The sequence below is a fragment of the Myotis yumanensis genome, unplaced genomic scaffold, assembly GCF_028538775.1.
Source record: "Myotis yumanensis isolate MYYU_CA2020_CCGP unplaced genomic scaffold, mMyoYum1.0.hap1 SCAF_1, whole genome shotgun sequence".
NCBI lineage: Eukaryota > Metazoa > Chordata > Mammalia > Chiroptera > Vespertilionidae > Myotis > Myotis yumanensis.
The window spans coordinates 116,490,974-116,513,584 of record NW_027223752.1 but is presented as its reverse complement, the minus strand read 5'-3'; the positions used below and the strand labels follow the sequence as shown (position 1 = coordinate 116,513,584).

Genomic DNA, 22,611 nt, shown 5'->3' with positions numbered 1-22,611 from the left:
TCGGTGTCCAAGGAGGAGTAAGCTGTGTCTCTGGGTCAGCTGTTATGGAGGATAGAGGGTAGTAGAGAGAAAAAGAAAAGAGAGCAAAAGAACTACAAGGCATGGAAGTGTTTAGAAAAAAGAAGAAGAAAGGGAAGAAGGCAGCATCCTGACACAGCCGTTTCCTTCAGCTGCCCCTTTCCCTGTGGTCCAAGGTAGAAATGGGAAACAAGTCCTGTTGCAGTGAGAGGGCAGCTGCTGTCAGCCAGTCTCTGTCTTTACCTGGGTCCTGATCTGAGCTGGGCCAAGTCTCTTTCTGTTATCTGGGTCCCGATCTGAGCTAGGCGTGGGAAGCGGGAAGCAGCCATGGGGGCAGGAGACCTCCCTCAGAAGGGGCGAGTGTTCAAGCCCCTGCATAGTTGGGGGGGTGAGGATCTGTGCGACCCCCAAGTTCTCTCCTGATGGCCCCTCTGCGACTGCCTGTCTTAGGTTGTTCCTCCCTGAGGAATCTTACCCGTCTTTGACTAACCAGCCATCCTCTGGGGCCAAGCAGGGTGATGTGAGGTTCAGTTCTGTCTCCTTGGTAGCCTACGCCCCCGTGGCCTCCACGCCCAGCAACTGCCTTGGGATCCCCTTGCCTACTGGCGGGGCCCAGGCATTGATCGCATATCTTGGGGAACCGAGGTTTCTTCTCCAGGGAGGGCCCAGCTCATGCCATTGGGTGAGAGACAGGTCCATGGTACCAGCCACCATGAGGCTTCAACCTCAGCATGAACAGAGAGCTCAGGCAATAGCTATAGTCAATTGGATTGTAAGAAGAGGGTCCCTCTTGACACAAGGGTAAGAGGGGCCAATACAGGACAAAGGAGAGTCCTGGGACAGGGCTTTCTCAGCCCAGGATGTCAGGCTCTTGGCACAAGACAACTCTATGTATGGGACATATACCAGACACCCCCTAGTCATGGCAGAAACGGGAGGTGCCCTTCCTGGAACAGTAGGGTAGGGAGATTCTAGAAAAGGCTGTGTTCAGGAGAGAAGGAGAAAGGCCAAAGAACCAGCAAACAAGTAGTTAGATTTTTAAGAAAAAGGAAAAAGGAAAGAAGATGTGGGGCAAAGCTGGGACATATGGAGGCACATGTGATCCTCCTAATGGACAGATTGTTCCAGCTCAGGGCTGTACATCTGCTGCAGACGGGCACTGGTCAGGTGTGCTAGGGTGAGGTGGAGATGGAGGGCGGTGAGACATAAGGTCGGACTAGACGGTCTGGTATCCACACAGGTGAGTCTGTGTCCTGTGGAAATATACAAGCGTATCCTCTCCCCTGGGTTAAAAGTACATCAGGTCCCTTCCAGTTTCCTGTAAGCAAGTCTCTCCATTTGACGAGGACTTTAGGTTTAGTTAGATCAGGGTTCCAATGCCTGTACATCGGGGAATTTCCCTCAGAATCTACATTTAGTATATTAATTACAAATAGAGTATGTTGTAGAACATGATGAGGAGAGGAATATTTAAACTCATTTTCTTGTAATTTTTTAATTTGTGTTTTTAAAGTTTGGTGAGCCCTTTCTACTATTGCTTGGCCTTGAGGATTGTAGGGTATTCCTGTAGTATGTGCGATGCCAAATGTAGAGCATAAGTTTTTAAAAGCTCTAGAGGTATAGGCAGGCCCATTGTCTGTTTTAAGTGCCCTTGGTATTCCTAGGTAGGAAAAACATTGGAATAAATGTTGACTTACATCTTTAAAGGCTTCTCCTCTACGTGCAGAAGCAAGGATAACATGAGAAAAGGTATCAATACAAACATGCACATAGCAAAGTTTGCCAAAAGATAGGACATGAGTAATATCCATCTGCCATAAGTCACAGGGTCTAAGTCCTCATGGATTAACTCCAGTAGCAGGGCTAGGAAAATGAGTAGGACAATGGCCGCAGTCACGCACAATACTTCGAGCAGCTTCTCTAGATATGCGATAATATAGACGGAGAGCAGAAGCATTTTGATGATGAATGGCTGTTTTTCCTTGTGGGAGAGAGGTGATCTCAATATGAGGAAATAATTTAACTATATATTGAGAGTCAGTGTACAAGTTAAAGGGAACCTGTTGCAATTGTTCAAAGGCATAAATGACTGCCAAAAGCTCTGTTCTCTGGGCTGACGTCTCTAGGGTTTGTTGAACATGGGTTATTGAGTCAATGATTGTTACTGCCCTACCATTAGAGGAGCCATCTGTGAATACTAAGGAGGCAGGAGGTGATAATGGCTCTTTTGAACATTTAATAGGAAATATAAACGGATGTAGGGAGAGAAATTGCAATATAGGTGATCTTGGCAAATGATGTAAAATTTGTCCTGGGAAGTTACCTATAGCTATTTGCCACTCTTCTTCAAATTGTAATAGTGTGTCTAATTGTTCTCTTTTATAAGGTATTATTATCTCAGTAACGTCTCTTCCAAAGAGTTCGATACTGCGTCGTCTACCTTTGATAATGAGAGTGGCCACTAGGGAAGGATAGGATGGTACAATCTTCCTAGGAGTGACAGGCAGATGTATCCATTCTAATGGTCCTTCCTGCCATAAACATCCTGTAGGAGTATAGTTAGTGGCTAGAATAATTAAGGCCCAAGATTTGGAATAATCTAGATACTGTAGTTGCTGTCTATTGATGGCCTGTTCTATTTTTGCTATAGCCTTTTCTCCTTCTATAGTTAATTGTCGGGGAGACTTAGGGTTAGAATCTCCCTTTAAAATGTCAAATAGAGGTTTTAAGTCAAGAGTGGTTATTTTTAGATATGACCTGACCCAGTTGATATCACCTAATAGTTTCTGATAATCATTTAATGTGTTTAAATGATCTTTTCTTAATTGTAAAGGCTGATGGGTGATAGTAGAGGTATGTAATATTCTGCCTAAGTAGGAAAAAGAAGGTTCAGTCTGAATCTTTTCTGGGGCTATTTTTAGACCATGTTCTTCTAAAGCAAGGATGGTCTGAGTAAGAATTTCCTGTAAAGTAGCCCGATCTTTATGAGCTAGTAAAATATCATCCATATAATGAATAAGATATAGATCTGAAAATTTCTTTCTAATAACTTGCAATGCCTGATCTACAAACTTTTGACGTAATGTAGGACTATTTTTCATCCCTTGTGGGAGAACCTTCCATTGATATCTCTGATAAGGCTGTTTAAAGTTTTCTGATGGTATGCTGAATGCAAATCTTTGACAATCAGCTGGGTGAAGAGGTATAGTGAAAAAACAATCCTGTAAGTCAATAACAACAACACAATACTCCTGTGGAATTGCCACAGGGGAGGGCAATCCAGGTTGTAAGGAGCCCATATCTTCCATGGTGTCATTTATGGCCCTTAGATCTTGCAAAAGTCTCCACTTGCCTGATTTCTTTTTTATTACAAATATGGGTGTTTTCCAGGGACTATTTGATGGCTCTATATGTCCCTCTGCTAATTGCTGATGAATTAATTGTCGGGCTGCTGATATTTTCTCAGATGTTAAGGGCCATTGCTCGACCCATACTGATTGTGATGATTTCCAGACTATGGGATCAGCAGTCCTATGGGCAATGGCCCCAATTATAAATCCTGTCGAGGAGTGTGAGATATTACTTTCTTTTCCTAATTCCTTTTCTGGATTAAATCCCATGTCTAGCATCTGTGATGTTACTCTATCACTGGGGCTATATAATAGAACTCCCATTTGAGACAAGATATCTCTTCCCCATAATGTAAAGGGGATAGTCGTAATTACATAGGGACAGAATGTTCCTGAATGTTGATCTTCATCAGCCCAAGTTAAAATCTGAGAACTCTTTTTTACATTAGATGCCTTGCCTAGTCCTACTAGGGAAGTGGAGGTGGTGTGTGTGGGCCACGAAGAGGGCCAATTCTTCCCTGCTATGCAGGAAACATCTGCTCCTGTATCCAATATACCTTCAATTGGTTGTCCCTGAATTTGTAAAATTTTTGTAGGTCTAGCAGCATGGATTTCTTGTATCCAAAATGCTGCATCACTAGATCCAAAGGCTCCGGCCCCTCTAGCTTCTTGGGTAACAGCTGTCCCTATTTTATGTATTGGTAACAGGAGTAATTGGGCAATTCTCTGGTTGGGCTGAATCTGTATCGTTGTGGTAGGTGGGGAAAGTAAAATCTGTATTTCTCCTGTGTAGTCTGCATCAACAACTCCTGGGATGACTAAGATCCCCTGTAACGAGGTGGAGCTCCGCCCTAATATTAATCCTACAGTTCCCTCAGGCAGCGGCCCAGACACTCCTGTAGGAATGGCTGCTACTGGCGAGTCTGGTGTTAGTATTGCATGGGTGGTTGAATGGAGGTCCAATCCTGCACTGCCTAGGGTTGCTTTGAAGAGGTCACTGACTGATTGAAATTTGCAGCAGAGGGGTTGAGGGTCGATGCCCCTATTATTGCAGGGGCCTGGGGCCAGCCCCTTCTCAAGTTTCCCAATTGAGGTGATGGGATATAACCTCCTTGGGAGCGATTTGTAGAATTTAAAGGCCGACCATTTTTATGGTATTTCGATCTACATTCCTTTGCCCAATGGAATCCTTTCTGACATCGGGGACAAACGGTTTTTGGAGGATTAATATTATTCCCTGATGTATTTCCAGGCTGTCGAGGAGCTTGCCATCTGGCTTGAGTATTATTATTTCTATTTGGGCATTCTCTGCTAAAGTGCCCAGATAAGCCACAAGAGTAGCAGTTCATATTTCTCTTATTACCTGTATTATTGCTGGCTTGTCCTATGCCCTGTACATATTGAGGGTATGTCTCCCCTTTGAGAGCTGCAGCTATAGCTACACCCTGTATAAATGCTGGACTTACATCAGCACACTGTTTTATAAAATCATTTATAGTTCCCGTTCTGCGAATCGGCCTTAATAAAGCCTGACAGGTATTATTAGCATTTTCAAAAGCCAGTTGTTTGATTAGGATATCGGCAGCCTCTTCATTATTGATTACTCTCTTCTTGACTGCCTGTATGAGGTGAGAAAGGAAATCCTGATATGGTTCCTCGACCTTCTGTTTAATCTCTGTAAGGGAGGTTGTTTTTCCTGCTGTATAAGGTAGGGATTTCCAGGCATTTACTGCACAACTGGTTACTTTAATAAGTGCCTCTTTGGGCATATACATTTGCTCCTGAGCCGTGTTAAAATCACCTTCTCCTAATATCATGTCTAGGGTTATTCCTCCTCTGGAATTTTTGCTAGTGGCTACAGCTTTCTTAGCAAGATCATCATATTCAGTTTTCCATAATAAGTAATTGCCTCCTGAGAGACAGGATTTACAAACCTGTGACCAATCATAAGGAGTCATCCATTTATTGGCTAGGGTTTCTACCAACGTTAGTGTGTAAGGAGCTAGAGGTCCATATTCAGAGCAGGCCAATTTTAATTCTTTAAGTATTTTGTAAGGTATAGCCTCCCAGGTGGGGTTTTCGTCCTCACCAAACTCATTCTCATATGCAACTGGAAGCAGAGTGAGAATTCAAGATCTCCATTAGCTTCAGCTTCTCTTATCGCCCTTTGAAATTTAGACATGGAGCTCCTAGGAGCCGCAGGACCTGGTTTAGGCTTCCTTTCTAATTTAGGGAGCCTGTTTTGAATGGGAGGGCCTCTCTCCTCTCTACTGACTGGAAAGGAACAATGATCATGTTTATGATATTTATTCTCCTTCCGATCAGTAGGCATAGCTAAATTGCTCTTAGATTGAGCTGGAGACAATAATGATGTGTCCTCTCTAGGTGGATCCGAGGGACTATTTAAAGTTTGAGAAAGTTCAATAGTTTCTGCCTCTGGTGCCAAGATGCCACGAATTGAATTCCAGAGGGAAAAGGTATTTTCCGGGACCTTCTGGTCCTGCGGATGGAAGGTGTGGTAATTCATAAATTGCTCTCCTATTTTAGTCCAAGTTGTTAAATTAACAGTTCCATCCTCAGGAACCCATTGACATGCATATACTATAAAACTTTCTATCTGACTGGGAGTAACCTTAACTCCTCTGCTAGCAAGCAGATGCATTAAAAGATTAATACAGAGTCTTTTTTCTTTAGACTCAGTATGACCCATCTTGTCAATCTAAGTTTTGTACTAACTACCCGCTTACCCTACTTATCCTCTATATGAGGGGTCTGCAGCACCCTACGGTGCAGTCCTATCCATCCCAAGTACGTCCCAAGTACGGGGGGACTTACCTAGATGCCCCACGTTGGGCGCCAGTTGCTGGGGTCCAATCCCAGCGGGTCCAGGGGACCCCAAAGGTGTGGATGGAGTCGGCGAAGAAGGAATGACACGAAGACAGCCTTCAGTTGATCAGCAGCCTAGTCAGGACCTCTAGCCAGGATCTCCAGCCAAAGTTCTGGTCGGAGCTCTGCTTAGGAACTGATGAGGATCTGATGTTTATTGTCTTGTTACATCCGTATTTATACCAGCCGATTTTAATCCTGTCAATTTCTATTACAAAGGTTAGGGCGTTTCTTATCTCCATTCCAGGGAGTAAAGATTATGTAGCTTAACTACCTGCCTGGCACTTAATTAAGGGCTTGTATCCCCTCCCTAACCTCAGGGAAAAATCCCCACCTGGGGAAACAACCTTTCTCAGAGAGGTGACCTTGGTTAAAACACATGGCGCTAAGGAGAGCAAACATATTAAGAACAATATGCTATATATGCGAGGTCCCTTGAAACATATGCTGTGCAGATGTTTCTTTCCTGCAGCGACTGTGTCAAGCAGCAAGGATGAACTGGCTTCCGGCATGTAGGCTCAATCCCCACCCTGGTTGGGGCTTGGGTTGGAGGCAACCAATTGATGTGTCTCTCTCATATTGATGTTTCTCTCTCTCTCTGTCTCCCCCCTCCCTTCCACTCTCTCAAAATTAATAGAAAAATATCATCGGGTGAGGATTAACAACAACAAAAATTACATAATTTGCAAAATAATAAAAACCAAAAGCTGGGCAGAATAGGGAGGCAAGGATATACTGTGGGTAGTGGAATCGGTCACAAAAGTGGTATCCCTTTGGGAATAATTAGAAGTGTCAGTGATAATTTATTATCACATTCTGATTTGCATTCGTGATATTTATGCATGAAAAAAATGAGGAAAGCAAATTGTACTAAATTAAATTCTGATAATTTTATGTAGTCTCTGTCCATCTAAAGCAGGGATGGGGAACGTCCGGCCGTAGGCCGTATAAGGCCTACAAAATCATTTGGTCTGGCCCTGCCAAGACATTAGAGGTGAGTTAATTGAATGTTCGACCAAATTTAGCTGCTAATTTTTAAGTTGATAATTTTGTATGGCCCTTGAATGATGTTATAAATATCCAGATGAATCTTGGTAGAAAAAAGGTTATATCTAAAGCCATATAAATAATAATACTGCTTAAGTGTTTTCTCTGTTTTATGTGAAGAATTTCTCATATTCCTAGTTTTAAAATGTATCAAATTTTTTTATGCAGCTCTGAAAGATTGGTATTGCTGGCAGGTGGTAGCCTGGAGATCAGTGATATCACTGAGGACGATGCTGGGACTTATTTTTGTGTAGCTGATAATGGAAATGAAACAATTGAAGCTCAAGCAGAGCTTACAGTACAAGGTATGTCATTATTTCCTGTATAAATAAAAAGCCTTTGTACCTTATGGATTTGCCAATTTTTTAACATTAATGTGGGAAAGGCAACACAACAAAATAGTTAAAAGTCTGAACTTTAAACCAGACTGCTTGAGTTCAAATTCTGGGTGTTATATACCCTAGTTGTATAACTATAGGAAATTAACTCAACCTCTGTGAGCCTCATTTTCCTCATCTGTAAAATGGAGATAATAAGAGTACTTACCTCATTGAGGTTCTTTTGAGGATTGAAAGACTTAGTGTTTGTAAAACTTCAAGAATAGTGTCTTCATATGTAATACCCTTTGTAATGCTTTAAGCAATAAAAAAAAAAAAAAAAAAAAAGTAACATGAAATGAAAAAAAAAAAAAGATAAAAAAAAAAAAAAGAATAGTGTCTAGAATATGGTGAGAGCTTGAAGTTATTATGCATGGTAGTAGTGTGGCTATCTGGATAGTTTAGTTTACTTTTCTTGTCTCACAATGCTTTCTCACAAAATAACTTCTTTCCTAAGCACTGGTATTCCCTCCTTTCAGATGAATAGATCACCTAGGACAGATAGTGCATGTGGCTCTCAGTAACATGGTCATCTGTTTGATGATTTCTTTCTTTCTGCTCAACCAACGTTGAGCCTCACATTATCTCCCTTTATAGGTTCTCTGATTTAGAAGTCAGATAAATTGAACCTGGCATGTACACATAATCTCTTCTTTATCCCATTTCCCTTGTCCTTCCTCCATATGGAAATGTACCCTCAGAAGAATGCTTGCTATCTCTCCTATGACTATGATTTGTCTGTACCCTCATTTGTCTTTGTTCTAAATAAAAATCTTTAAGACCTTCTACATTTCTTTCAGGGAAATCCAACAGCGCTTGGATATGTAGAAGTATATATTGGCTCATGATACTCATCTTCAACTTGTCCCAAATTGTATTGTATTTGATAGACCACTTCCTGATCTATGTTTTGGAGTTGTTTCATATTTTATATAGAAATGTTTCTTTTGGTACATCTGAGGGTTTTAGTGTAGCCCCATTTCTACTGTATTTGTTACCAGAGGTCTCAAATATGTTTTTGGTAAGAATTAGAGAGCAGACTTTTTGGGGTTCTGTGCTGGGGAAGGCAATAGCATGTTTATATTCTCTGTTGCTATTTGTGGGTGGATTCATAATCTCTGAAAATTGAAAGAGCAGGCCTTGGAGTTTACATACCTATTAATTACCTCAGTGAGCTCACCATTACTCTTAACTAGATGAAAGGTTGGCTATAACCAGCTGTAAAATGGCTAGTTTATTTCTTTACCTTATGTGGATGGGGTTGGACATATAAAATATTAGTGAACTCTATCTTATTTGGCCTTTGTTACCTCCATTAGTGGATGTTTACTCTTTTTGTTTTTTCCAATAATGAGATTCTTGGCCTAACACTGTCTTCCATTTTTCTACCCATGCCTCAGTTTCCTTCAATGTAAAGTACCTTGTTATTGGCCTCAAATGAGAGGCATGGTGTCTGCCCTATACATTAATTGCATTTGTCCATGTGATTATTTTCTACTTTTTTTTTAAAAAATAAATCTTTATTGTTCAGATTATTACAGTTGTTCCTCTTTTTCCCCCCCATAGCTCCCCTCCACCCGGTTCCCACACCACCCTCTTCCCTTAACCCCCCCGCCCCCCACTGTCCTCATCCATAGGTGTACGATTTTTGTCCAGTCTCTTCCCGCACCCCCTACACCCCTTTCCTCCCGAGATTTGTCAGTCCATTCCCTTTCTATGCCCCTGATTCTATTATATTCACCAGTTTATTCTGTTCATCAGATTATTTATTCACTGGATTTTTAGATTCACTTGATTATTTATTCACTGGATTTTTAGATTCACTTGTTGATAGATATGTATTTGTTCATAATTTTTACCTTTACTTTTTTCTTCTTCCTCTTCTTAAAGAATACCTTCAGCATTTCATATAATACTGGTTTGGTGGTAATGAACTCTTTTAGCTTTTTCTTATCTGTGAAGCTCTTTATCTGACCTTCAATTCTGAATGATAGCCTTGCTGGGTAAAGTAATCTTGGTTGTAGGTTCTTGCTATTCATCACTTTGAATATTTCTTGCCACTCCCTTCTGGCCTGCATAGTTTCTGTTGAGAAATCAGCTGACAGTCATATGGGTACTCCCTTGTAGGTAACTAACTGTTTTTCTCTTGCTGCTTTTAAGATTCTCTCTTTGTCTTTTGCTCCTGACATTTTAATTATGATGTGTCTTGGTGTGGTCCTCTTTTGATTCCTTTTGTTTGGGGTTCTCTGCGCTTCCTGGACTTGTAAGTCTATTTCTTTCACCAGGTAGGGGAAATTTTCTGTCATTATTTCTTCAAATAGGTTTTCAATATCTTGCTCTCTCTCTTCTTCTGGCACCCCCATAATTCGGATGTTGGTACGCTTGAAGTTGCCCCAGAGGCTCCTGACACTATCTTCATATTTTTGTCTTCTTTTTTCTTTTTGTTTTTCCGGTTGGGTGTTTTTTGCTTCTTTGTATTTCAAATCTTTGACTTGATTCTTGCGATCCTCTACTCTGCTATTGGATCTCTGTATATTATTTTTTATTTCAGTCAGTGTATGCTTAATTTCTAGTTGGTCCTTTTTCATACCCTCGGGGGTCTCACTAGATTTATTGAGGGTCTCACTAAATTTATCAGCGGTTTCTAGAAAGTTCTTGAAAAACCTTATAACCATGGTTTTGAACTCTATACCCAGTAGTTTGCTTTCCTCCATTTCTGTCATTTGTGACCTGTTTCTTTGTCTCTGCATTTTGGCTGCTTCCCTGTGTTGATAGAGTGGCTTTCTGTGCTAGGTGTACTATAGGGCCCAGGGGCTCAGCCTCCCCAATTACCTGAGGTGGACACTCTTGGTGCACCCCTTTGTGGGCTGTGTGCACAGTCTTGTTGTAGTTAAGCTTTGATTGTTGTTGGTATCACTGGGAGGAATTGACCTCCAGGCCAATTGGCTGTGAGAATCAGCTATGCCTGTGGTGGGAGAACTTCTATGCTGGAGACACCCTTCTGGGGCAAGACTTGCTTCAGTGGGGCTTTGGTGCTCACTGATTCTGCCCCCTGAGTGTGTCCCTTATGGATCTGAGGAGTTGTAATCTGGATGGTCCCACTCTGACCACTGGGTACACTGGCTCTTGGATCTCTAAGGAGGTGCTAATTTAGCTTCTGCCTGAGGCTACCCAGCAGGAGTTACAGAGAGATCTGCAGATTCCTCTTCTTTGTTTGGGGTTTGGAGGTGCCTGGATGAGGCCCAGCTGTGAAGCAATGCAAGCTGCTGTGGCGCCTTGGGCCTTCTTTTGGATGTTCTGGATCTCTCTGACCCAGCTGCAGTTTGTTCGGTAATTTTAGATTGCAAAGGGCCAGGCCATTCATATGGGAAAGCTTCTGCGCACAGCTTGGCTGGGGCAGGGTCTCATAATCAACAGGGCAGAGCAAACAGCTATGGCTGATCCTCAGCCCTGCCCTAAGAGGCCCCAGGTCTCAGTGTCCCACGGTAATCGCTGCAAGCACCTCTGAGAGAAAGCTGCCCTCAACTTCCGCCCGATGCCAGACAGTCCAGTTTTTCCCCGTATGAGTCTGGGTCCCCAGAGACTCCCCCGGAACTGGAGTTCAGAGTAGTCGGGAGCTTGTGTCTCCCTCCCATTTGAAAAAGACAACTGCGTCCTCAGTTGCCAGCCCTTTCCTTGCGCGCCTCCATACCTCTGCACTTTACTTCCGCACCTTCTCTGAGTCTCAGTGTGCTTTTCTCTTTCCTTCTTGTTGTAGAATTTCCACTCAGCCAGCCTTCCTGTGGTTCTGGATGATGTCCATTTTGTCTTTGAGTTCTAGTTTTGAAGTGGTTGTGTGCAGCAGCAATTTAAGGTGTTTACCTATGCCGCCATCTTGGTTTCTCCTCTACTGCTTTATTTATTTTTTTATATATATATTTTTATTGACTTCAGAGAGGAAGGGAGAGGGAGAGAGAGAATCATTGATCGGCTGCCTCTTGCATGCCCCCTATTGGGGATCGAGCTCACAACCCAGGCATGTACCCTTGACCAGAATCAAACTCAGGACCTTTCAGTCTGCAGGCCGACGCTCTATTCACTGAACCAAACCAGTTGGGCTACTGTTTTATTTTTATATATTCTGTGGAATTTAATTGAAACTCTGCCTATTAACTGAATTAACTGCTTTTTTTTAGTTATAAGATAACACATACATCTTACAGTTTGTATCCAGTTTCATCTTATTATCTGTACCTAGAGAAAGTGCCCTTAAGTGGACATATTATAGAAAACTGAGAAAAGAATAAGAACGAGGAAGCTGAGATATTAAAAATTAAAATAAACCTTTCCTAATCAAAACAGCATGTTGCTGGCCAAGTATAGACACTAAAAAAGAATAAAATACAGCTGTTACAGGTAATTATGGAACTTTCAAATATTATCAAAATGACAGTAGAGTTCATAGGGGGAAAGTGTTTTGTTTATTAAAAGGTATTGGTGTACAATATACTTTCAAGTGGAAGAAAATAATGTTGGATCTCTACTTCAAACCAAGGTTCTAAATGTGCAAAGTGAAGAATAAAAACGTGAGATGGTGTTATTACCTTTGATGGGAAAGACTATCTTAGGAAAAACAGAAAATAGCATGTCAAGCAAAAACTAACAAATTTCGACAAAATACATATTTTTGTTGTTATTGTTTTGTTAATCCTCATGAGAGGATATTTTCCCCATTGCTTTTTCAGAGAGAGTGGAAAAGGGGTAGGGAGGAGAGTGTGAGAGGGGAGAGAGAGAGAGAGAGAGAGAGAAAGAAACATCGATGCAAGAGACACATTGACTGGTTGCTTCCTAAACGCACCTCAACCAGGGGTGGTGAGCGAACCCACAACCCAGGAATGTGCCCTTGACCAGGAATTGAACCTGTAACCCTTTTGTGCGCAGGCCAACACTCCAACCACTGAGGAACACCAGCAAAGGGCAACATACATATTTTATTTCTTTTTAAGTTATATAGAAATAATCTTGTAAGTATAGATAAAATGCAAATGATAGACTGGTTGAAAATATTTGTAACACATAACTGCAAAAGCATTATCTCCTTGGTTCTAGATATTGTATTCCTTAGTGAAATTTAAGGTTGAATTCGTTGTTTTTTTTGACATCCTTGTTTTGGGAGCAACCAAAGTCCATCAGTTCTCTCTCTTCCTCCCCAACCTCACTTGTGGAGGATATCTAAGGTAGGTGGTTAGGCTCCTTCATTTCTTGCCTGCTATTGAAATAGCATTCTAGTTGCTAACTTATCTTTGCTAACACAGTTTTAGATCTGCTTGAGGCTAAAGGTTGTACATGTGTGTTTTGAAAGTGCCATCATAGTCTTTTATCCTTAATAGAGGACAGGGGAATTGTGGTGCTTAAAGACACTTAGAGGTAAAAAATCTTGGTGAGCAAAAACGATAGGGGATTTTTTAAAATTCCACCCAAATGTTTACACAGAGTGCTTTGTAAGTCCAAGGTTGATGAAAAGTTAGAAAAAATAAATTGTTTTTTCAAAAGTGTGAAGCTAAAGATATTTAGATTAGCCATGAAAGAATTAGGAAGTACTTATCATTACCCTCTCTAAACTGGATGTTCCAGAGTAAGTTTTTTTGATGATAAGATATTCTATTAAATATTAACTTTTAATTCATTTGGTTACCTCAAATTTCTGAACTGGATTGGGAGTGGTTGAAATTGAGCAAAAGTGTTACACCTTTGATGAAAGTAGTTTCCAGGCTGGTTTCCAGTTCCTATCAAACTAGTCCCAGTTGTTTACTTCCTCATCTCAAATTAACTCCAGAAAATGAGAGGAGTAAGAGGGAAATGCAGCCAGACTGAGGCTCTCCTGAACTTCTGTGTGTTTATGGGTGAGTGGGGTATGATGTGTGGGGGTGGTGACTGTAGCCTGGGACTAGGACTGCCAGAGATAGCAGTGACAACATAGATGGAAGAAGGCTAAGTTCTATTCTTATTTCTCACTGGTGTTGCCTGAGACTTTCTTTTCCTGCCCCATCACCACAGAAATGACCAACAGTGGCCCAGGCCTGCATGTTCATTTCAAAGATCTGCTGGGGCTCTGATGGCCTGATTAAAACCCTAACTTAACTCTGGTGGCTTTGGTGGCCTGATTAACGTGAACTGGCCTGGCCTAACTACCCTTACGGGATCACTTTTCTACCTCTTCTCCCCATTCCCTCTAAACTCCTGGAAGACTCTCTGTGCCCAGTGCTGTTTCTCCCTTAGAGTTTAAATGTGAAATATTGACCAGAGGCATTGCCTGTAGAAGGCCCAGCAAATTGGAGTACACAATAGTAGTTCTGAGATCCCTGGTGCTCTTTGCTCTGAGGCTCATCCTCTTTTGTTCTTAAATTAACCAGGTTAGATACAGTTAGAGCCTGGTGACCATATATATTACCAGACAGAGTGGCTGGTACCCCAGAAGAATATTAGTTTATAGACAAATTAGTCGCCTGAAGAGTACAATTACTTTCAAGGAAAGACAACTAAATTAATAACATATACCATGTGATGGAGAATTATTGGAAAAGATTAAGAATAAGCATAGTAAGTATATTTAAGGTGATAAGAAAGATGTTAGCAATATAATACAAGAACAGGAAAACATAAAAACATAGAACCAGGTAGAAATATTAGGTATGAAAAATGTAGTAAAAATAAATACAGTAAATGTAGTAAAAATAAATGCATGATAGTCAAAGGTATACATGATGAGCAAATTAATGAGTTTGGAAAATGACTCTGAGAATGCAGCATTAAATGATATATAGAGAGAACACACAGATTAAAAACCAAGGTTATGAAGGTTAGATGCAGAAGGGCTTCTCTCCATATAAATAGGAATCCTAGAGGAAGGAATAAAAAAGGGAGAAGGAAATGTTTGAAGAAATAATTAAGATAAACTTCTCAAAATTAAAACCTAGTGAAAGACCTTAGACTGAAAGTGCTTGAAGACTGTTAAATATGGGAAAGAGACACCCACCATTAGACCCATTCATGTGACATAATATCAAAGACAAAACATTTCTAAAAGGTTCCAGTGACAAAGAGCAGATCACTTAAAAATGAATAAGAATTAGATTGCAGCTAGGGCTTATTTTGACAAATCTGACTTCAAGGGGACAACTGAGTAATGTTTTTAAAGTGTTCAACGTAAAGGACATTGAATCCACATAGAATTTATATGTAACCAAATTGTGAGGCAGAATACAAATTCTCATCATATAAGACATCAGAAGGTTTCCTACACAAAGATGCACACTGAAAACCCTTTTGGAATTAATATTCAAGTAAGAAGAGACACATTCAGGAAATGCTGCAAGAGATTTGAGATTTTTAAAACAAAGTCCCCAAATCTTTGACAGTCCTCCTCCTTAGTGGTGAGGCTTGCATTCCTTGCCCTTGAATCTGAGTGGATTTGGAACTATTTGAATAAATAAAGAGTCATGTGACTTCTGTAGCTCGCAGATTCCTCCTGGTTTTCTTGGAATTACTGCTCTCCAGATAGACACTTCCTCTTGGGATCTCCCTCTCAGAACTCAACTGCTATCCTGTGGGAAGCCCCAGCCACAAGAAAAGGCTGCATTGTAGGTACTCTGGTAGACAGCTCCAGCTGAATCCAACTATCAGGTTATCTAACCAAGGGGCCAGGCATGTGAATGAGGAAGTCTCCAATTGATTTCAGCCCCCATCTTTCTGAGTCACCCTCAGACTTTCAAGTCTTAGATCAGTGATGGCGAACCTATGACATGCGTGTCAGATGTGACACGCGAACTCATTTTTTTGGTTGATTTTTCTTTGTTAAATGGCATTTAAATATGTAAAATAAATATCAAAAATATACATCTTCATTTTACTATGGTTGCAAATATCAAAATTTCTATATGTGACACGGCACCAGAGTTAAGTTAGGGTTTTTCAAAATGCTGGCACGCCGAGCTCAAAAGGTTCGCCATCACTGTCTTAGATGTTGTGGGTCAGAGATGAGCCATCCTGCTGTACCATGTCCTAATTCCTGATCCACTGGATCTGTGAACATAACAAAGTGGTGGTGGTTTTATGCCACTGAGTTTTGCGGTTGTTTGTTGTGTAGAAGTAGTAACTTGGGAAAGTTCATTATTATTGTTTCAAACAAAATGCTAGAACTAAAGACAAAAAATCAATGATAACCCAGAACTAAAATTTTTGACAGTACCAAGTAGTGGGGATAGACGGGAATATGTGTGTTGTTAGTGGAATAGAGATACTAATATCTATATACCTATTGATATAAACATTACGATATAAAATATGAGTTTGGAACTTAAGGGCAATCACCCCAGAACAAAGTAGAACATACATATAACTTTTAAACAGTACAAGAAAGTTTTATTCAACTGAAAGCACAAAAGAAGGAAAAAATTATTGTATGTGTAAAACTAAGTATGAATAAGATGAAGAAACACTCCCAATATAATGGTAATTAAAATAATATAAATGGGTTAATTTCATCAAAAGGAATACAGCAGATTGAATTACGAAAATGCTCCCAATGTGTTGTTTGCAAAGATATACATAAAACTGAATGAGACAGATTTAAAATAAAAGGATGGGAAAGATACACTAGGCAAAACAAAAGAAAGTTGAAGTATCTATCTAAAAGGCACAAGTAGCCGAAGGAACATACCTACTCATAAGAGGAATTATAATTAAGAAAGTATAACATATAACATATAGTCAACATGGATAGATATGTTCCTAACAATGCAGTCTAAAGTGTATCAAACAAAAGCTAAATAACTGCTGAGAGAAACAAACAAATCAACAATTGTTAGAAATTTTACCACACTCCTCTCAGGAAATGATAGAATGAAGAGACAGAAACATTTAGGTTTATCACAATTATCTCTACAGTTTAACATAATTCTTCCAGTATTATCTACACGAATAAAAGACAAACATGGTAATTGACCGTACCTTCGCTACGCTTCCCATGGGCTAATCAGGGCGATATGCAAATTAACCGCCAACAAAGTTGGCGGTTAATTTGCATACGCACGCGCAGTGCTGGGAGGCAAAAGGGGAAGGACGGAAGAAGCCCCCTGCCACTGACGGTGATCGGAAACCAAGGCGGCAGCCAAGAGCCGGGCCGCCTTTGCCCGCCCCCCGGCCAGTGATCGCGGGAAGCAGGCCAGTTCACATTAGGCCTGGGCAGGGGCGGAGCCGGCAACCGCGGTGAGCTGGGGGTCCCCTGCCCAGGCCTAATGCCTTGGTCAGAGGCGTTAAGCCTGGGCAGGGGCGGAACCAGCCATCGCAGGGAGCAGGGGCGGAGTCAGCGATCCTAGGGAGCTGGGTGTCCCCTGCCCAGGCCTAATGCCTTGGCCAGAGGTGTTAGGTCTGGGCAGGGGCGCAGCCGGCAATGACGGGGAGCTGGGGGTCCCCTGCCCAGACCTAATGCCTTTGCCAGAGGCATTAGGCCTGGGCAGGGGAGGAGCCTCGATTGCAGGGAGCAGGGGGTCCCCTGCCCATGGCATTAGGCCTGGGCAGGGGCAGAGCGGGAGATCGTGGAGAGCTGGGGGTCCCCTGCCCAGGCCTAATGCCCTGGCCAAAGGCGTTAGGTCTGGGCAGGGGCAGTTCCAACAATCAGGGGTAGCAGCGGCGGAGCCGGCGATGGTGGGAGCTGGGGGTCTCCTCCCCAGGCCTAAGGCCTTGGCCAGAGGCGTTAGGCCTGTGCAGGGGCGGAGCCAGCGATTGCGGGGAGCAGGGAGGGAGCTGGTGATCATGGGCAGCAGGGGCTGAGCCAATGATTGAGGGAGCTGGAGGTTTCCTGCCCAGAGGCGTTAGGCCTGGGCAGAGGCCAGGCCAGCAATTGGTGTGAACTAGGGCTCATGCAGGAGGCAACCAATCAAAGTGTTCCTCTCACTTTGATGTTTCTCTCTGTCTTTCCCTTTCTCTTCCACATTCTCTAAAAATCAATGGAAACATATCCTCAGGTGAAGATAAAAAAAGAAAGAAAGAAATGTCATATCCTATGAAAGACACATCTTGAAAATGCCTAAAGAAAGTTGTCATTTTTTCATGGTGAAGGGCCTGGAGTCTGTGTTGATGAAAACACCTTGGTGGCTGCGGTGACTGGCAGTGGCTTCATTAGCGGGGTGATGGGGCTGGTGCCTTCCCCTAATCAGCCCGGTTGCCTCCGACAAAGGGAGGCCAGACTGTGGCTTGGGCCCGCTCCCCAAGGGGAGCAGGGAGTAGGACATCCCCTGAGGGCTCCCAGTATGTGATAGGGGGCAAGCTGGGCTGAGGGATTCCCCCCCCCCCCCCTCCAGTGCACAAATTTTTGTGTACCGGGCCTCTAGTAAGAAAATAAAAAGAAATAGTAGTTTTGAAATTGGGAAACGAGAGGGTGGGCTAAATGGTAATGGAAGGAGACTGACTTGGGTGGTGAACGTACAATACAATATACAGATGATGTGTTATGGAATTGTGCACCAGAAACCTGTATAATTTTGTTAACCAGTGTCACCCCAATAACTTCAATGAAAAGGGAAAAATAAATAAATAAAAAAGAAATGGGAAGAAGAAATAAAATTGTTCTATCAACAGATAATTTGATTGTCTACCTGATCACCAAACTAGTGTATAATAAAAAACAGCTTTCCATACAGGATAAACTTATCAAAATCAGAAGTATTTCTCTACACCAATAATTATCAATAGAAAATAATTTTAAAAATAGATAAATTCACAATAGGAAAAAAACACACTATAAAATATCTAGAAATATAACTTACTAAGAAACTGTGGGGAGATTATGAAACTCTAGTAGAGGATATGGATATAGAAGATAATTTGAATAAATGGTAAGATAAATATTCCATACTCTTGGATGGGTTGATATGATATTTAAAATGTCACCCACAAATTAATGTATAAATTTGGCATATATGAATCAAGATTTTAAATAGATTCTTTGAGGAACTTGAAAATTTCTCCCTAAAGTGCATATGGAAGAATAAAGGTCCATAAACAGCTGAGTTAGCTATAGAAAATAAAAAGAGTGGGGGGCTTACTCTATCAGATATTCAAACATATTAAAAATTCACCATGATTGTTTTAAAATAAAAAGAAAGCCTTGTTAACAAGAACTGAGAAATAGACTAATGGAAGGAATGAGGAACAGGCTAATTGTTTAGTAAACAGTTTGGGGGAATGTGGTTTCCTATAATGGAAAGAGAAAATAGCATTTCTGTGTAATAATAACCATACAAATTACCTACATTTAGTTCAGTAGTGACTGAGATCTGAAGGGTAAAACTGTCAAGTTAATAGAAGAAAATGTAAGAGAATAACTTTATCCCTTAGGGGCAGGAAAAGATTATGTTAAACAAAAATTTAGATATAGAAATCATGAGGTGAAACACTGATGGCTCTGATCATGTCAAGTAGAGGGTATTTTCATGGAGGCTCAGTGATGCAGGGAAAATGAGGAGCAAGGGAAAGGTTAAATGTTTGGGTAAATCTAAGTGAATATTGACTGTAAAATAATAATGTTATGTGGGATTTAAAATATAATGAAAATACACCATAGATGTATAAGTCAGGAGGAGTTAGTCATCTAAGGTTCCTAAAATGTGAGGTTAATATAAGGCAGGGATGTGTTCTATAATCTCTGGGAAGTCTTGAAAGAATAATAGGAGGATCTATAACTAACAAGATAATGGAGGAAGAAAATAAAGTAAAAAATGCTTAAAAAGAAAGGAAAGAAAATATTGAGATGGTAGATTTAAACCCAAATATATCAGTAATTATAAATGTACTAACTACACTGATTAAAGACAATGATTGTCAGATTGAAAAGAAATTGAAACCCAAGTATGTATTGCTTGTATGAGAGTCACCTTAAATATAAGGATACAGGAAATTTGGAAATTAAAAGGATGGATGGAATATGATAAACCATGTCAAAGCAAACTGGAAAAAATCTAGTGTAGTTATCCGGCAAAGGCCAGATGAGATAAAGCAGGGCATTTCATGTTAATGAGAGATTGTCTACCGGGAAAGTAAAACCATTTTAAATATGTATGTACCTCATAATGTAATCTCAAAATATGAAAATAAAAAACTGATAGAACTATAGGAGAGGTAGACAAGACAAACCTACAATCATAGTGATAGATTTAACACACTTCACTGACAAATAGGATATGTAGACCAAAACAAACAATAAAACCACAGTTACAATACAGTAAGAACTGAACAATGCAAATTAATAAACTTGACCTAATTGACAACTATAGGTTGCTGCATCAAACAAATGAGAGAGTTTATCTTTTTTATAAATACTTAGGAAAGTTACTAAAAATATATCATATACTGACCATGAAACAAATCTTAACAAATTTCAGAGAATTAAAATTCTTTAGGTTTGGTCACTGTGGAATTAAGGTTGGAATTAAATTTTTTTAAAAAGAGTATCTTTAAAGAAAAGGAAACTTACAAACCTACTGTTTGGAAATTCAGTGTGGGATGTTATGTGGGATTTAAAATATAATGAAAATACACCAAAGATGTATAAGTCAGGAGGAGTTAGTCATCTAAGGTTCCTAAAATGTGAGGTTAATATAAGGCAGGGATGTGTTCTATAATCTCTGGGAAGTCTTGAAAGAATAATAGGAGGATCTATAACTTTGAAGAATATTAGGAGGATCACTTTGAAATGATCCATGAGTCAGAAAAGAAACGATGATGAAAGTTAAAAAGTAGTTTGAACTAATAGAGATATGACCTATCAAAACTGATGGGATGCTTAGAGAAAATTTATAGCCTTAAGTATATATATCAGAAGAGAAGGCTGAAAAACCAGTGATTTAAATATTCATCTCAAAAAAACTAAAAAAAAAAAAAAAAAGTAGCAAATTTAACCCAAAGAAAATTGAAGAAAGAACAAAAATTAATAAAATAGTTAAAAAAAAATTGTTTTTTTAATCCTCACCCCAGGATATGCCTACTGATTTTAGAGAGAGGGGAGGGAAGAGAGAGAAGAGAGATCCATGTGAGAGAGAACATTGATTGGTTGCCTTCTGTACACAATGGGATCAAACCCACAACCTGGGGTATGTGCCCTGACCAAGAATTAAACCCACAACCTTTTGGTATATAGGACAATGCTCCAACCAACTGAGCCACACCAGCCAGGGCCAAAAGTTGGTTCTTTGTAAAAAATAACAATAACGATAAACCTCTGACAAGAGTTACATATATCACTTGACTAAGTTTTATTTAGATCAGAGTCAGCAAACTATAGCTTGCAGATCAAATCTGCTCAACTGCTTGTTTTTGTGCAGCCTGTGAGCTAAAAATAATTTATAGTTTTAAATGGTTGAAAGAAATCAGAATAATAATGGTTAGTTATATTTGAAAATTTTATGATATTTAGATTTTATTGTCCATAAAATCTCATTGGCATACAATCCCACTCATTCATTTATGCATTAACTATGGCTGCCTTCATGTTGTAAAAGAGGAGTTGAATAGTTGTCACAGAGACTAATCAAGCATGTCACAGCCTCGAGTTTATTTAAATGAGGCATGCAGCCTGTTGGCCACAAGCTTGACATGCTTGGACATGACCCACAAAGCCTAATATATTTATTGTCTGATTCTTTTCAGAAAAAGTTTCAATCCCTGATATTTACTCTAGAAAGAACTATTATAGATCAATAATGTAAACAAAGATAGATAAATCATTAGAAAATTCACAAGGCTTGAATACCTGCCTTACAGATCTCCAGGGGCTACTAAACACTTGAAAAAAGTGGTTATTATTTTTAGTTTTTAGAGAAATGCAAATAAAAGCCACAATAGGTAACACTATACTCTATCAGAGTGACTAAAATTAAAGAGACTGACAATACAGGGTTGGTTAGGATGAGGAACACTGGGGACTCTAATATACTGCTATTAGCACTCTATCTTCTATAATAATAAAAGCATAATATGCTAATTAGACCAGACGTCCTTCCGGACTACCTTCCGGATGAAGCTGAGGCTGTGAGGGAAGCCCAGGTCCCAGGTGCTAGAGGGAAGCCGGTGCCAGCAGCTGGGGGACGGAAGGCCTACTCTTGCACGAATTTTGTGCATCAGGCCTCTAGTATGGATATAATCACTTTAGATACTATTTGGCAGAATCTACTGAAACTGCATGCTTCATATCTTATGACAATGGTTGTGTTTCTAGGTGTATACTTATTAGAAATGTGCACAGTGATGGTCTCACCAGCTTTATTCACACTAAATTAAAACTGGAAACAATTTATCAACAGTAGAATGGATAGTGTTCTAATAATACAGTGGCATTTCATCAGCAATGAAAATTGACAGACCATTTCTACATTCCAACAACATGAATACATCTCACAAGCACCATTGAAAAAAAGAATCCAGGCACACATATAAAAACATACTGTATGATTCCATTTTTATAAAGTTCAAAAGTAGGCAAAACTAATCTATGGTTTTAGAATTCAGAATAATCAGAACAAGGGCAGGGGAGTGACTGAATATTACACAGTGGGGTTTCTGGTGTGTTAATGTTCTATTTCTTAATCTGAGTGGTGGTAGTTACAATAATTCCAGCTGTACTGTTATTGTGTGTCACATGAGGTCTTCTCTTTTTTGTTTACAGATAAGTCATTACGTACAAAATTTTGGAAACTTTTATTTTGAAACTTGTCCCATAACTGAAAGTATTTTGTTTTTCCTGATGGGGGAAGCAGTTTATGAGAAATGGTTGGAAATTGTATATATCTACATCTATATAAGATGTAATATAAAATATTTATTTTCATAGTTATTTATATATATAGTCATACCTGACTTGTTATTTTTTTAAGAAATTATAGCTACAGGAAATTCCATAG

General features: G+C 40.1%; 1 protein-coding gene across 9 annotated transcripts in view; it reads left to right on the top strand.

The window, feature by feature from the left end:
• The window catches only part of NEO1 (neogenin 1), a 260,875-nt gene that overhangs the window by 101,511 nt on the left and 136,753 nt on the right, over positions 1 to 22,611 (top strand). For all 9 annotated transcript variants that reach the window (XM_070430757.1, XM_070430775.1, XM_070430727.1 and 6 more), the window contains exon 5: positions 7,470 to 7,606. In XM_070430757.1, coding sequence (XP_070286858.1) covers positions 7,470 to 7,606 — 137 coding nt within the window. The remainder of the gene's footprint in view (positions 1 to 7,469; positions 7,607 to 22,611) is intronic.